At 48.9% G+C, this 15,972-nt stretch overlaps 1 protein-coding gene across 3 annotated transcripts in view; it reads left to right on the top strand.

Moving 5' to 3' along the window:
* Window positions 1-14,889, top strand: part of LOC140394473 (tudor domain-containing protein 5-like) — a 67,061-nt gene extending 52,172 nt beyond the window's left edge. For 2 of the 3 annotated variants that reach the window (XM_072481769.1, XM_072481767.1), the window contains exons 18-19: window positions 8,045-8,305; window positions 12,564-14,889. In XM_072481769.1, coding sequence (XP_072337870.1) covers window positions 8,045-8,286 — 242 coding nt within the window. In that variant the 3' untranslated portion in view covers window positions 8,287-8,305; window positions 12,564-14,889. The remainder of the gene's footprint in view (window positions 1-8,044; window positions 8,306-12,563) is intronic. The other variant, XM_072481768.1, reaches the window with a different exon arrangement.
* Window positions 14,890-15,972: the final 1,083 nt, after the last annotated feature.

The raw sequence follows: 15,972 nt of genomic DNA, 5'->3' as shown, positions 1-15,972 counted from the left end.
GTAACAGAAAAGAAAAAGACAAAAGAGCAAAACAACACATAAACATATCAAGCAAACATAGTACAGAACTTATACAATGGGTTTCTCCCGCACATATTAACCCTCCCATATGTTAGTACAAATACTACCTGGGAAAAAAACCCTCCCCCACCCACCCAAATACCGCCCCCCCCCCCCCCGAAAGAAATAACCCCCCCCCCCCCCCCCCCCCCCCCGGGCTGCTGCTGCTGACCGAGCTCCTTCTAACGCTCCGTGAGTTAGTCTAGGAACGGTTGCCACCGCCTGGTGAACCCCTGTGCAGACCCTCTCAGGGCAAACTTTATCCTCTCCAGCTTAATGAACCCTGCCATGTCATTTATCCAGGCTTCCACACTGGGGGCTTCGCGTCCTTCCATAATAGCAAGATCCTCCGCCGGGCTACCAGGGACGCAAAGGCCAGAATGCCGGCCTCTTTCGCCTCCTGCACTCCCGGCTCGTCCGCCAGCCCAAATAATGCCAGCCCCCAACTTGGTTTGACCTGGACTTTCACCACCTTGGACATAGTCCTCGCGAAACCCCTCCAGAACCCTTCCAGGGCCGGGCACGACCAAAACATGTGGACGTGATTCGCCGGGCTTCCTGAGCACCTCCCACATCTGTCCTCCACCCCAAAGAACCTACTCAACCTCGCCCCCGTCATATGCGCTCTGTGAACAACCTTAAACTGTATCAGGCTGAGTCTGGCACATGAGGAAGAGGAATTAACCCTACTCAGGGCATCCGCCCATAGACCCTCTTCGATCTCCTCCCCCCAACTCCTCCTCCCACTTGTCCTTCAGCTCCTCTACCAAAGCCTCCCCCTCTTCTTTCATCTCCTGATATATCGCCGAAACCTTGCCCTCTCCGACCCATACACCCGAAATCACCCTGTCCTGGATCCGCTGTGCCGGGAGCGACGGGAATTCCCTCACCTGCCGCCTCACAAACGCCCTCACTTGCATATACCTGAACGCATTTCCCGGGGGTAACCTGAACTTCTCCTCCAGCGCCCCGAGGCTCGCAAACGTCCCGTCTATAAACAGGTCCCCCATCCTTCTGATCCCTGCCCGATGCCAGCTCCGAAACCCCCCATCCATCCTCCCTGGGACGAACCGGTGGTTCTCCCGGATCGGGGACCACACCGAGGCTCCCATCTCACCCCTATGTCGTCTCCACTCCCCCCAGATCTTTAGCGTTTCCGCCACTACCGGACTCGTGGTGTACCTTGTCGGCGAGAGCAGCAGCGGTGCCGTCACCAGCGCCCTCAGGCTCGTTCCTTTGCAGGACGCCATCTCCAACCTCTTCCATGCCACCCCCTCTCCCTCTATCACCCACTTACGGATCATCGCTACGTTGGCTGCCCAATGATAGCCCTCCAGATTCGGCAACGCCAGCCCTCCCTGTCCCTACTACGCTCCAGAAACCCCCTCCTTACCCTCGGGGTCTTGTTTGCCCACACAAAGCCCATGATGCTCCTACCTACCCGCTTAAATAAGGCCTTGGTAATCCTAATAGGAAGGCACTGGAACAAGAAAAGAAACCTCGGGAGGACCATCATTTTAATTGACTGTACCCTGCCCGCTAGCGAGAGTGGCAACACATCCCATCGTTTGAAGTCCTCCTCCATCTGCTCCACCAGCCGCGTCAAATTAAGTTTGTGCAGGGTCCCCCAGCTCTGAGCTACCTGGATCCCCACGTACCGAAAGCTCCTTTCCGCCCTCCTCAACGGTAGGTCATCTATCCCTCTTCCTTGGTCCCCCGGATGCACCACAAAGAGCTCACTCTTCCCTACGTTGAGCCTGTAGCCCGAGAAGACCCCAAACTCTCTTAGGATCCGCATGACCTCCACCATCCCCTCCACTGGATCCGCCACATACAGCAACAGGTTGTCTGCATACAGCGACACTCGATGCTCCTCTCCCCCTCGGACCACCCCCCTCCAGTTCCTGGTCTCCCTTAATGCCATATCCAAAGGCTCAATTGCTAATGCAAACAACGGGGCACCCCTGCCTCGTCCCTCGATACAGCCGAAAATACTCCGACCTCCGCCGATTCGTAGCCACACTCACCACCGGGGCTCTATATAGAAGCTTAACCCAACTAATAAACCCCTCCCCAAACCCAAACCTCCGCAACACTTCCCAGAGATACTCCCACTCCACCCAGTCAAAGGGTGTTCTCCTTCTCCGCGTCCATAGCTGCCTCCATCTCCGCCTCTCCCTCCACCGATGGCATCATAATCACGTTTAGGAGCCTCCGCACATTGGTGTTTAGCTGCCTGCCCTTTACAAATCCCGTCTGGTCCTCATGAATCACCCCCGGGACACAGTCCTCAATTTTCGTCGCCAGCACTTTTGCCAGCAGCTTAGCGTCCACATTGAGGAGCGAGATCGGTCTATATGACCCACATTGCAGTGGGTCCTTGTCCCGCTTCAGGATCAGAGAAATCAGTGCCCCGGACATAGGCGGGGGCAGGGTCCCCCCCTCCCTTGCCTCATTGAAAGTCCTCACCAGCAACGGGGTTAACAGGTCCGCATACTTCCTGTAAAACTCAACCGGGAACCCATCTGGCCCCAGGGCCTTCCCCGCCTGCATGCTCCCCAGTCCTTTAACCAGCTCCTCCGGCCCAATTGGCGCCCCCAAACCAGCCACCTCCTGCTCCTCCACCCTCGGGAACCTCCGTTGATCAAGAAATCTTTGCATCCCCTCTTCCCCCGCTGGGGGCTGAGATCTGTACAGCTCCTCATAGAAGTCCTTAAATGCCTCATTTACTTTCACCGCACTCCGCACCGTAGTTCCCCTGCTATCCTTGACTCCATCTATCTCCCTCGCTGCCATCCTCTTACGGAGCTGATGTGCCAGCATCCGGCTCGCCTTCTCCCCATACTCGTACGTCGCCCCCTGTGCCTTCCTCCACTGTGCCTCTGCCTTCCCCGTGGTCAACAGGTCGAATTCCGTCTGGAGACTTCGCCGCTCCCTAAGTAGTCTCTCCTCGGGGGCCTCTGCACATCTCCTGTCCACCCTTAGGATCTCTCCCACTAACCTCTCCCTTTCCCTGCCCTCTCTCTTCTCCCTGTGAGCCCTGATGGAGATTAACTCTCCCCTGACCACCGCCTTCAGCGCCTCCCACACTACCCCCACCTGCACCTCCCCATTGTCGTTGGCCTCCAAATACCTTTCAATGCACCCTCCCGCACACCACCTCATCCACCAGTAATCCCACATCCAGACGCCACAGCGGGCGTTGGTCCCTCTCCTCTCCTCTAACTCCAGCTCCACCCAGTGCGGGGCGTGGTCTGAGATGGCTATGGCCGAGTACTCCGTTCCCTCCACTTTCGGAATCAGCGCCCTGCTCAAAACAAAAAAATCTATCCAGGAGTAGGCTCTGTGCACGTGAGAAAAAAAAGAAAATTCCCTGGCCAGGGGCCTAGCAAATCTCCATGGATCTACTCCCCCCATCTGGTCCATAAACCCCCTAAGCACCTTGGCTGCGGCCAGCCGCTTCCCCGTCCTAGATCTGGAGCGATCTAATGCTGGGTCCAGCACTGTGTTGAAATCCCCCCTCCCATTATCAAGCTTCCTGCCTCCAGATCCGGAATCCGCCCCAACATGCGCTTCATAAATCCAGCATCATCCCAGTTCGGGGTGTAGACGTTCACCAATACCACCCACACCCCCTGTAGCCTACCGCTCACCATCACGTATCGACCTCCATTATCCACTACAATATTCTTGGCCTCAAACGACACCCGCTTCCCCACCAGTATTGCCACCCCTCTGTTCTTCGCATCCAGCCCCGAATGGAATACCTGTCCTACCCATCCCTTTCGTAACCTGACCTGGTCTGCCACCTTCAAATGTGTCTCCTGAAGCATGACCACGTCTGCCTTCAGTCCCTTTAAGTGCGCAAACACTCGGGCCCTCTTAACTTGGAATGTGAAGGGCCTGAATGGGCCGGTTATCAGCTGGATTGGGGGGCTTTCTCCCCCCCCCCCCCCTTGCCGACTAGCCATCTCCTTTTCTGGGCCAGTCCCGTGCCCGCGCCTCCCACACCCCACACCCTCCAGTCCCCCAGGCTGGGGACCCCCGTCCCGACCACCTCTTCTGTTTCCAGTTCCCCATCGGCCAATGCAGCAGCAACCCAATATCTCCCCCGCTGGACCCATGTCTAGCTCTTTTGCTCCCCCCCCATAACACTCCCGTAAGTCAGCTGACTCCTGCTGACCCGGGCCTCCCCCGCCATCCCATTGACCCCCCCCCCCCCTCCCCAGCAGTCAGTGAGTGCTCCTCCACCCCACCGCCCCCTCTGTCTTTCCCTAACCCGGGGAAAAAGCCCGCACTTTCCTAAGCCGGCCCCGCTCCCTCTGGCGCAGCTCCTTTTGCGGCCTTATCCCAATTCCCCCATCCCCGGGCCTCCCCTCCCTCCAGCACCGACGCCCACATTCGCTCACAATCTCCCCATCAGATCTCTTCCCCCATCCATCACCCAACCCGTGGAACATTCCCGATGCATAGTTAAAATCCTGTATGCATCCGACATCTCCCCCCCCCCCACAACCACAAACCCTCAGTTTGAGTCCAACTTTTCAGTTTGTATAAAGGTCCAAGCCTCCTCGGGCGTTTCAAAGTAGTGGTGTCGATCCTGAAATGTGATCCACAATCTCGCTGGCTGCAGCATTCCGAACCTCACCCCCTTCCGATGGAGCGCCGCCTTGGCCCGATTAAAACCAGCTCTCTTCTTTGCCACCTCCGCGGGTAGATTCGGATCTCCGTATTCTCCCACCTGCTGCTCCACTCCTTCTTGGCCCATCTCAACACACACTCTATCCACGAGACGGTGAAACCTCACCACCACCGCCCGTGGCGGCTCATTGGCCTTGGGTCTCCTCGCCAGGACCCGATGAGCCCCATCCAGCTCCAGGGGATGCGGAAAGGCCCCCGCTCCCATCAGCGAATTGAGCATCGTGCTCACATATGCTCCAGCATCGGCCCCCTCCACTCCTTCAGGGAGACCCAGAATCCGAAGATTCTTCCTCCTCGACCTGTTCTCCAGGTCCTCTAATCTTTCCGCCCACCTCCTGTGCAACGCCTCATGCGCCTCCACCTTCACCGCCAGGCCCAAGATCTCATCCTCATTCTCCGCGGTCTTCTCCCGCACCGCCTGGATCGCCGCACCTTGGGCCTTCTAGGTCTCCACTAACCCCTCGATCGCCGTCAGCATTGACCGCTCCACTCCTGGTCATTTCCATATACTATGGAGGGGGGACCTTGCTCACCTTCCCACAATAGAGGTTGTCGAAAAAACTGCCGTTGGTGCTCCTCAAGAGAGCCCAAAAGTCCGTTTTAGCTGGAGCCGCCGAATGTGCGGCTTAGCTCCGCATAGCCGCAACCGGAAGTCTCCATAAGTGGAACTTAACAAAGCTGGTGGGCCAGGGAGCATTTTAAGAGGTGGGATACACTGCACTTAACGTTGGTGGGGAGGGTCCAAGTGGTGAAAATGAATATTCTGCCGAGGTTCTTGTTTATCTTTCAGGCTCTCCCGATCTTTATACCAAAGGCCTTTTTTCGGAAAGTGGGCACGATCATTTCTGACATTGTATGGACGGGGAAGGTGCCAAGGGTGGCGAGGACCCTGCGGCAGAGGCAGCAGGGGGGACGGTTGGCGTTGCCAAACTTGCTTCATTATTATTGGGTGGCGAATGTGGACAAGGTGCGGCGGTGGTGGGAAGGAGAAGGGGTAGAGTGGGTTAGGATGGAGGAGGAATCTTGTAATGGGTCTAGTTTGAGGGCTATGGTGACGGCAGCATTGGCAATGGCTCCGAGTAGGTATTCAGGGAGCCCAGTGGTGCAGTCCACGGTGAAGATATGGAATCAGCTGAGGGGGCATTCTAGGGTGGAAGGGATGTCGGTGCTAACGCCGCTGTGCGAGAATCATGGGTTTGAGCCGGGGAGGATGGATAGTGTATACAGGAGGTGGAGGGCAATGGGGCTGGTCAAGGTGAGGGATTTGTATTTGGAGGAAGTGTTCGCCAGTCTGGAGGAGTTAAGGGAGAGGGTAGAGCTGCCGAGGGGGAGTGAGTTCCGGTATCTACAGGTTAAGGACTTTGCACGAAAGGTCTGGAAGGGGTTCCCTAGATTGCCGGGATACACCCTGCTGGAGCGACTGCTGCTTCCGGATGTGGAAGGGGAGGGAAGAATTGGGGATATTAAAAAGTGGCTGGGGGAGGAGGGAGGCGAGCGGGTGGTGAAGATCAAGGAGAAATGGGAAGCGGAGTTGGGAATGGAGATCAATTGGGGAGTATGTAGTGAGGCACTGCGAAGGGTAAACGGGACCTCCTCTTGTGCAAGGATGAGCCTGATACAGTTTAAGGTGGTGCACAGGGTGCATATGACTCGGGCGAGAATAAGTGGGTTCTTTCAGGGGGTAGCAGATGGGTGTGGGCGGGGGCCAGCGAATCATGCGCACATGTTTTTGGGGTTGTGAAAAATTGGGAAGATTCTGGGCGGGAGTGTTCGTGGTCTTAGCCAGAATAGTGGAGGAGGAGGTGGACCCCGGACCCTTTGGTGGCGATATTTGGGGTTTCAGAGAAGCCGGAGCACATGGAGAGGAGGAAGGCCGATGCCTTGGTCTTCGCCTCTCTGATTGCACGGCGACAAATTTTGCTGGAGTGGCGGTCGGCATCGCCACCGGGGATAGCGGCTTGGTTGGGTGACCTGTACGACTTCCTGCGGTTAGAGAAGATAAAGTATGAGTTAAGGGGCTCAGCAGGGGAGTTTGAGGAAAGGTGGGAGATGATTGTGACCGTGCTAAAGGAGCTGTACGTCGTGTGTGTGTGTGGGGGGGGGGGGGGGGGGAGGTGAGGTTTTTCCCGCGACCGGCACACAGTGGGCCCCTGGATAGAATGATCCAGGTGAAAAATCTTGAAATCGTTTAGGTGTGTCATTGGAGAAACTTCAGAGTCATTTTGCATGGATGGTTAAACTGAGCCAAATAGCCTTCCTTATTCATAATTATTTTGTAATTACTCTGATTTGCATGTTTGGATATAATTCCATCCATGAAAGAAGTGTGTATGTTTTCATTCAAGGGTGATAGTTGCTCATCTCAGTAGAGAAAGCAGTAGTTAATCAGCACATACTAAATGTCATGGCCATTGCTCACATTTCCATGGAAAGTGTAGACCAACAGCATTAACATTATAATGTTCATGCAGATCGGTGTATAATGCTGAGCCGCCATGATTTTCTGAATTGCACAGGTACAAAGATAAAGGAAAAATCTTAAGGATCAAGGAAAAATCTTAAGGATCGCATTCCTTCTCAACAGGTTTCAGTGAATCTGTGACCCACAGTGAACATATTTTCATTTTAAGGAAGAAAGGCTAGCTTTCCAGTTAACAGTCCAGTCTATTGTGCTTCACTCATTGACACTTGTCTTAAGCCACTACGTTATTTTAAGTCTGTGATTATAATAAACGTAGATATAAGAGTGAATTTTTAAAAATCTTGTGTTTGATCAAACCTAGTCTCAGTAGTCATCAAGACTTTGGCTTTCACTTAATTGCCAGTTTGAGACCTTAATATTTTTTGGAAAAGGGGGGAAATACTCCAAAGTGGTCCGTTGCACCAATCGGGGGAGGGGGATGTGATATATTCTCTACCCAGAGATGCCTGTCTGTTGAACTGTCCTTCCTGGCCAACAGAAATTACACAGGGTGCGTTTGGAGAAAGGAGGAATGGCTAAAAGTAGAGAGAGAATTTGTCAAAAGTTTAGACAAAAATGCAAAACCGCTCCCAAATAATCTGGAAATTAAAACAATAAAGCGAACGGCCGCGATAATTGAATCACTCCGTTTTAATAGAATATTAAGTTTGGGCAAACCATGCAAATCAACCCACTGTCACTGAACACATCACAGTTTGGCTTGAACAAAGACGCACTCAGCAAAACGTAGAGATACTTCTCCATGCTGGCTGGATTATAGCGCACATTAATTAATCAATACTCTTTTTGTTTCCTCAATAGTCTCCCGCTGCACTTCTGAGACCCTGCAAAAAGAATCCATTCAGCCTGCTACGGTGTCTTTATTCAGCAATGTCCAGGAGGAGTCTGTCCCGGTCTCACCTCTGTTATCTGTTGCATCAGTTGGGCAGAGTAAATTTCACCTACCTCTGAGCTCTTCATCTGTAGCTTTGGGCCCATCTGCGCGCATGGCAGGAGCACTCCATCATTTGTCATGGCTGGCGATGATGAACAAAAAGCTGTAATCCTCACCGTTTGAGTTAGGTAAAAATTTAAGAGTCTTTCTGTGGTGGGGCGGGGTAGAGAAGGAAAATACTTTTGGTGCAAAGCTCTGGAAGAAGATTTATATTTTCCCCGAGGGCACCTACGCAACACTGGCTAAACATAAACAGCATCAACAAAGAATTATAGAATGCATCAGCCAAAGGACAATAATTTTGGCGTAAACACAAATTTTCAGTATGGGATTGGAAGCTGTTTTTGGTTTCCAATCAATGGTTTTTGCCATGGGCGACTGTGACCTTTTCACACTTCATGCAATCGGGTATATTTTACTGTCGGAAAATGTTGGATTATACATCTGTATTCGAAACCAGCCCGTAAGATGCACAAGAGACTAGAATTTTCTGTCAGTGGCAAAGTAACAGCCTTTGACCTCAAAGAAAGCAGCTGAAGACGATTTAGTGTGGACTGGGAACATTCCCAATAGCAGTTTAAAGCTGGTGAAAGTCAAGTGGATCTCCAGGTAGCCAGCATTAGTGATGTCAGCGGGGTAAGCAGCCAGCCACATTAAAAGTATCATCACAGACAGCGAACAAAGGAAGCTAAAAGCTCTGACTAATTTAAATTTAAATTCAATAATTCAGATTAGATCAGGATAGAAGCAAAAATATTTATAAGCAACCCTGTAAATTTTTTAAAATGTGGATGCTAATCATAATGGAAAAATGCAACATTCCACAAATATAAAATTAGCTTTTCAGGGTCAGTGAAGGTGTTTTAGCAGTAATTATAAACTTGGATTCTTGTAAGAAATAGGAGCATGGGTAAGCCAGATGGCTCCTCAAGCCTGCTCTACCATTCAGTAAGATCATGGCTGAGGAGATTATGGCCCCAACACCACTTACCTGCCTGTTCCCCGTAACCCTTAACTCCCTTGTAGTTCAAAAATCTGTCTCTTTTAAATATGTTCAATGCCTCCGCCTACATATAGCGGTGGAGAATTCTAAAGTTCCACAACCCTCAGAAAATAAACACCTTATCTCCGTCTTAAATGGGAGATCTCTTATTCTGAAATATGCCCCTAGTTCTAGATTCCCCATGCGGGAAACATCCTCTCAGCATCTACTGTATCACGCGCCTGCTAATCTCATCTGTTTCAATTGAATCACCTCTATGTCTCATAAAATGAGGATTGACCCAACCTGTTCAATCTTTCATCATAGAACTCGTTCGTCCCAGAAACAACCTCGTGAACCTTCTCTGAACTGTCTCCAGTACAAATATATCCCTCTGTACACAGTACTCTAGGTGTGCTCTCACCACACCAACATCCTGTACAATTGTAACAAGAATTCCCTGTTTTTACATTCTATCCCCTGCAATAAAGGTCAACTATCCATTGGCCTTCCTAATTCCTTGCTCTACCTGCATGTTAACTTTGCGTTTCATGTATGAGGACACCTAGACCCCTCTACCTGCTGCAGTTACACCTCATTCAACAAAGTGTTTTCAAGGGTTTTTACAGCTAACAGGATATGAGTGGAAGTTCTTGCCAATGATTGTAATCCAGAGGAAACCTCCATAGGGCACCCTCTGGAGCAGGATAGATCACTGGCGGCAACTTCTGGATTTCTGTAACTGTGCAGGCGTAAACTCCCAAAGTTGGTGTCAGTATCAGTGGAAGAATCACTTGTGAATGTGAACAGTTTCACTGTCATTGCCACCGTAAAATCCAGGATAGTGTCAATTTTAGGTCAGTGACAGCACTCTTGCCTCTGAGTCAGGTTCTGGGTTCAAGTCCCAACTCGGAGACTTCAGCATATTATCTAGACAAACACTTCAGCGCATTACTAAGGGAATGCTGCATTGTTGGAGGTGCGAAAGAGAAAATGCTGGAAAATCTCAGCAGCTCCGGCAGCATTTTCCTGCTGAGGTTTTCCAGCATTTTCTCTTTTGTTGCAGATTCCAGCATCTGCAGGAATTTGCTTTTATCCATTGTTGAAGGCGCTCTCTTTTGGATGACATGTTAAACTGCATCCCTGCCCCATAAAAGATTCCACAGCACTGTTCAAACATTCATCCCTCAATCAACGCCAAAAACAGATGAATGGGACATCGCACAAATTCAATGTCACATTTCCTAAGTTAAAGCTCACTGCACTTCAAAAGTACAAGTGTAAAGTGCTGCAGGTGTTGGAATTCTGAAGTAAAAGCAGAAAATGATGGAAGTACTCAGCAGGTCTGGCAGCACCTGTGAAGCAAGAGGTTTTTAAAAATAAATTTAGAGTACCCAATTCATGATTTCCAATTAAGGGGGAATTTAGCGTGGCCAATCCACCTACCCTGCACATCTTTGGGTTGTGGGGGTGAAACCCACGCAAACACGGGGAGAATGTGCAAACTCCACATGAACAGTGACCCAGAGCTGGGATCGAACCTGGGACCTCTGCCGTGAGATAGCAGGGCTAACCCACCGCGCCACCGTGCTGCCCCAAGAAACAAGAGTTGATGTTTCAGGTGGGTGTGGTCGCTCCGAGAAGGATTGCTGATAAATGCAGGATTTGCTTCCAGCATTTTCTGTTTTTATTTTACACCTCATTGACCGTGAAGCAGTTTGGGATGTCCTGAGGTTATGAAAGATGTCATACTATTTTACGTTCTTGCACTAAGGAAATTATATCCTCTGAAGAGAGCTCTGCATCATTCCGCTGTCAGGTAATATGTACCTGGGAAAGTCTGGTACTATGATCATGCTCTGTTTAGATTGCAGTGAGATAAGTAGGATCTTTCTGCTGAAAGAGATATTTCACTCCTGTGACGGCGTAGTGGTAATGTCGCTGGTCTAGCTCTCCAGAGATGCGGGCTAATGATCTGAGGACATGGGTTCAAATCCCACCACGGCAGATGGTGGAGTTTGAATTCCGTTAATAAATCTCTTTTCATGTAAAGTTAGCCCGAGTAATGCTGACCATGAAACTATCATTAATTGTTGGAAAAACCCATCTGGTTCACTAAATGCCCTTCCAGGAAGGAAGTATGCTATCCTTGCCTTGTTTGGCCAACGTGTGACATCGGGTCCCCTTCCTACTTTATGTTGAGTTAGTTGATCTCTGCCTGGATACCTTTAGGAGCGCCACATTTCATCCCAATATGTCAGGGTTCTGGAGTGCATATTAGCTCGCATTACAGTCACCAATTACTGTCTAGTGACCGCTGGTGAAAAATCTGCTTCTGTGAGTGTTAGCTGAGAACAGGATCAGGCTTGGTTTTGATTCTGTCCACTACCAAATTGCTGGCTGTTATTTGTTGTCCAGGTTCACGTGTAAGGTGGTTCAATGGGCGAGGTGGAACTGTACCCAACATTCTCTCAGAGAGAAGGGGGAAAAGTTGGAAGCTGTAGGGCTTGAAATATACTGGAGAGGTTTTAAGATTCTTTTTTAAAAAAAATATATTTATTAAAGTTTTTTAACAACACAATTTTTTCCCCTTGCAAACAATAACCCCCCCCACCCCCGTAACAAAATAACACAAAATCACGCTGAGCAAGATACATACATGGCAAAATGGAATATTTACATAGCTTTATACACTGGCTCTCGCCTGCACGTGCCAGTTTCCCCCACCCTCCATGTTATCTCCTGCTCATCCATCCCCTCAAACATCTCTTCTCTTCCCCCCCCCCCCCCCCCCAGGGTTGCTGCTGCTGACCGACCTTCCTCTAACGCTCCGCGAGGTAGTCTAGGAACGGTTGCCACAGCCTGTAGAACCCCTGTTCAGACCCTCTCAAGGCAAACTTAATCCTCTCCAGCTTTATGAACCCAGCCATGTCGTTTAAGGTTTTAAGATTCAAGGGTTCCAGTGACTTTCTGTCAGATGGGCGGCATGGTAGCGCAGTGGTTAGCACTGTTGCTTCACAGCGCCAGGGTCCCAGGTTCGATTCCCGACTTGGGTCACTATCTGTGCGGAATCCGCACGTTCTCCCTGTGTCTGCGTGGGTTTCCTCAGTTTGCTCCGGTTTCCTCCCACAAGTCCCGAAAGACGTGCTGTTAGGTCATTTGGACATTCTGAATTCTCCCTCTGTGTACCCGAATAGGCGCCGGAGTGTAGGGACTAGGGGTTTTTCACAGTAACTTCATTGCAGTGTTAATGTAAGCCTACTTGTGACAATAAAGATTATTATTATTATAACAATTTTTCAGATATTCATTCTTAATTATCTCACCGGTTAGTTTTTTTAATCTTCTCCAAGCATCCCATATTCCCTACTTTTAATTGCATGTTTTGAAATTATTTACTACAGGAAATCAGCCTGCATTAGCTGGAACACTACTTGGCTATCAAGACTCATTTGATGCTCCAGGCCTGCATTGTACACTCTGGTTCGGAGAGCTTTCAAAAGGTTGAACTGTCAAAACCTTTTGGATTTTTTTCCCTGTGTTATGAGTTTTCCTTTGTGCATGCTTCTGTAAAGGAAACATTGTATAAGATGGGCATAATCCTGACCTTTGTATTTTTTTTCTTTTTTTGTGAAAGTTGTTCAAGTTACCTTCCAGAAGGCCAGCTTCAGAGAATTGAGATTTAGATTTTTCTTGGGAAAGATGTGTTTTACTAGTGAATGTTGACCTTCTTGAAAGAGCCAGCCTGATCGAACATGTGGAATTATAATGGCAATCTTTTATGTTGTATAACGAATGGAAAGCTGCTGATATTCCAATCTAATGTTTGTCATGCTCAGTAAGCCTTCACATCCTCTTCTGTTGCTTCATATGTGTTTACTTTTACTTTGTCACTTTTAACATTCACTTTGTACATAAAGTTTTTTTCTTGTTTTTGTGCTGATGGTGGTGAAACCTTTTTCCATTCAGGTGCCCATTGTCCAGATCAACCACTCCCCCAGGTCAGATCCAGCACAATGCGCTGTAAAGAACCTCCGCTGTAGCCCTTTCAATTACAAGATTCTGGGTTTCAAGTCCTTCTCCAGACCTTGAGCACAGAAATCAAGGTTGACACTGTGTGGCTCTGAGGATGTGCAGTGCTGCACTATGGGCAGTGCCATCTTTTGGGTGAGGTTAAACCAAGGCTCTGCCAGTCTGCTCTCGTGGGCGTAAAAGATCCCAGGGCACTATTTTGAAGAGCAGCAGCGGAGGGATCCTCTGGTGTCCTGGCCAGTATTTATCCCTCAGCTTATCTGGTTATTATCGCGTTGCTGTTTGTGTGAGTTTGCAGTGCACCAAAATTGGTTGTCGTGTTTTCTGAATCACAACAGTGACTACCCTTCAAAAGTAACTCAATGACTAAAATCACTATATAAATGCAAATCTTGCTTTTCCCCAAATTTACCTGGGTTTTAACTAATACAAGTACAAAAAGTAACCTGCACTCCACCATGTGAAATTTTCATCTTCAAATGAGCCATTTCTGAATAAGATTGGCAATTATTGGCATATAACACTTAGCAACTGGATTGAAGCTTCCTCAATAGATTTCACTAGGACCCTGACACTCAGAGCGGAGAGACCTTTATCCTATTATCCTGGATAAATTTAAATGTGTGTGCTGATTCAAGTTTGTTACCTTTTTTAAAAGAGTAAAATGTTACTTTAGTCCCATTTAAAGTAAGCAAAACGTTCCTCAGCTAAAGTCTTAAAAAGGGTAGGGAAACTTTATGGTACAGGTTAGCCACAACCTTTCTTTCATGTAAGGTGCATGGGTTGCACCCTGTGTCCGCATGGTACCACAGTGGTTAGCACTGTTGCTTCAAAGCACCAGGGTCCCAGGTTCAATTCCTGCCTTGGGTCACTGTCTGTGCAGAGTCTGCACGTTCTCCCCGTGTCTGTGTGGATCTCCTCCCACAAGTCCCGAAAGACGTGCTTGTTAGGTGAATTGGACATTCTGAATTCTTTCTCCATGTACCCGAACAGGTGCCAGAGTGTGGCGACTAGGGGATTTTCACAGTAACTTCATTCCAGTATTAATGTAAGCCTACTTGTGACAATAAAGATTATTTTAAAAATGACTTTGATCTCAATCCAGTTGCACTGAGTATAGGCTCTCAGTACACAAAACTAGTTCTAATTGCTGAATCAGGCTAGGACAAAATAGCTAATATAGTAAATTTAAAATGTACATACTTTGTAATATAGTGTATTCTTCCAGCGTAGAGGGTTAGGTAAATTGTTGAGAAGAGGGAGATTTGCTTTTGTATCAAACTGATATTCCTGACCTAGGATTTCCTTTTTCTGGAACTAGATGATCTGATCTCATTTATTTAAATGAATATACTGTTCACACACCCATCATAAATAAAATAGTTCCCCCAAAGTGAAGATAAACAATATATGTAAACTGAATTGGAGAATTACATTACATTGAAACTTTCTCAAGCATATGTTTCTGTTATTTTTCAGGATAAGATTTTTCTTTGGGCTACTGGTGGTAAGAGCAATTTGTCATTGCTCAGAAAGTTCATGATACTTAGGAAAATTTGGTTCCAATATATATACAAAATTAAATAAAGAACTACGATTGCATCATTACTATATTTGTTCTGTAAAATAATTGCTGGTTGACAATTGGGAAATGTGGGCAGAAACGAGGCTGTTTCAAATAAATGTTTGGTGTTGCTATGTCTGTCTAATTCTTTTCCTGCAAAGCTCCCTACTCTTTTCGCTCCTTTCTCCCCCGTCAAATATATAAGGCGTGATCTTCTATCCACACTGTGTCGGAAAAGCATCTCGCCACGGCGTACTGAGGCCGGTGAAAGCCAGGAAACCCCGCTCCCGGGATCCACCCGCATCGCAAGATTGCACTGAATCATTGCACACAATAGGCGGGATCAGTTTTTGGAAAATCTGCATGTTAGAGCGAGGCAGTGAGACTTACTCTAAAGTGCAGATTTCCGAGGTACCTGAGGCTTTGGGATTCAATCACTTGGCCTCTTGTCCCCACAAACAGGGACCAGATAGAACGCCACTCATTGAGCAGAGTGGTGCCCTGCACTGCTGGTGCCACCTGGGTACTCTGGCAGTGCCAAAATGGCAATTTTGCACGTGCACAATTGGGCCGGGGTTACCCACCGGGGCTGCGGGAAACCCTCCCATGTTGCGTTTGGGCTGGGGGGAGATCGGGGATTTTTTTTGGTAGACCACGGAGATGGGGGACACCATTTAATAATGGCATCCCGATCTCTCGCCACAATGGGGAGTACCAGCAAGCGGAACGCCCCGTTGTAAAAAACAGGGCTGCGCTATGTGCGGCCTCGGACGTGCGTTCCCAGTTCAGGCCCCTTATTCAACGCAAGTACCATAAGAATAGCCACGTGCTTCTCAGCACTGCGAGTGCCAGGAAACACGCGGCTAAACGCACTCACTGGGGGACTTTGTTCCCTTTTGGGAAGATTGTGTCCATTAGCTCGTTGCTAGTGTGCAGTTGTACAGGCGCCGGTCACACTTTGGTATTTCAACCAAGTGGCTTTATTTATATGGGAGTCTAGTCAGTGAATGTCAGCGGGTGATTCAATCCTTGCAAGCACCGTAGTGAATCCCAATCCTGTCCTTAAATTGATTTCCATTTGTGTCCATTTTCCAGCAGGAACCTCATCCTTCAACCCCACATACCAAGGGCTCCAGAACTGAATATAATCTAGATTGACACCAGAATGCTGTAGTGTCAGAGATGTTATTTTTCAGATATGACATAAAACTGATCAA

This window comes from Scyliorhinus torazame, chromosome 17, assembly GCF_047496885.1.
Source record: "Scyliorhinus torazame isolate Kashiwa2021f chromosome 17, sScyTor2.1, whole genome shotgun sequence".
Lineage (NCBI taxonomy): Eukaryota > Metazoa > Chordata > Chondrichthyes > Carcharhiniformes > Scyliorhinidae > Scyliorhinus > Scyliorhinus torazame.
The sequence above is the reverse complement of the archived record's forward strand: the minus strand, read 5'-3'. Positions and strand labels throughout refer to the sequence as shown.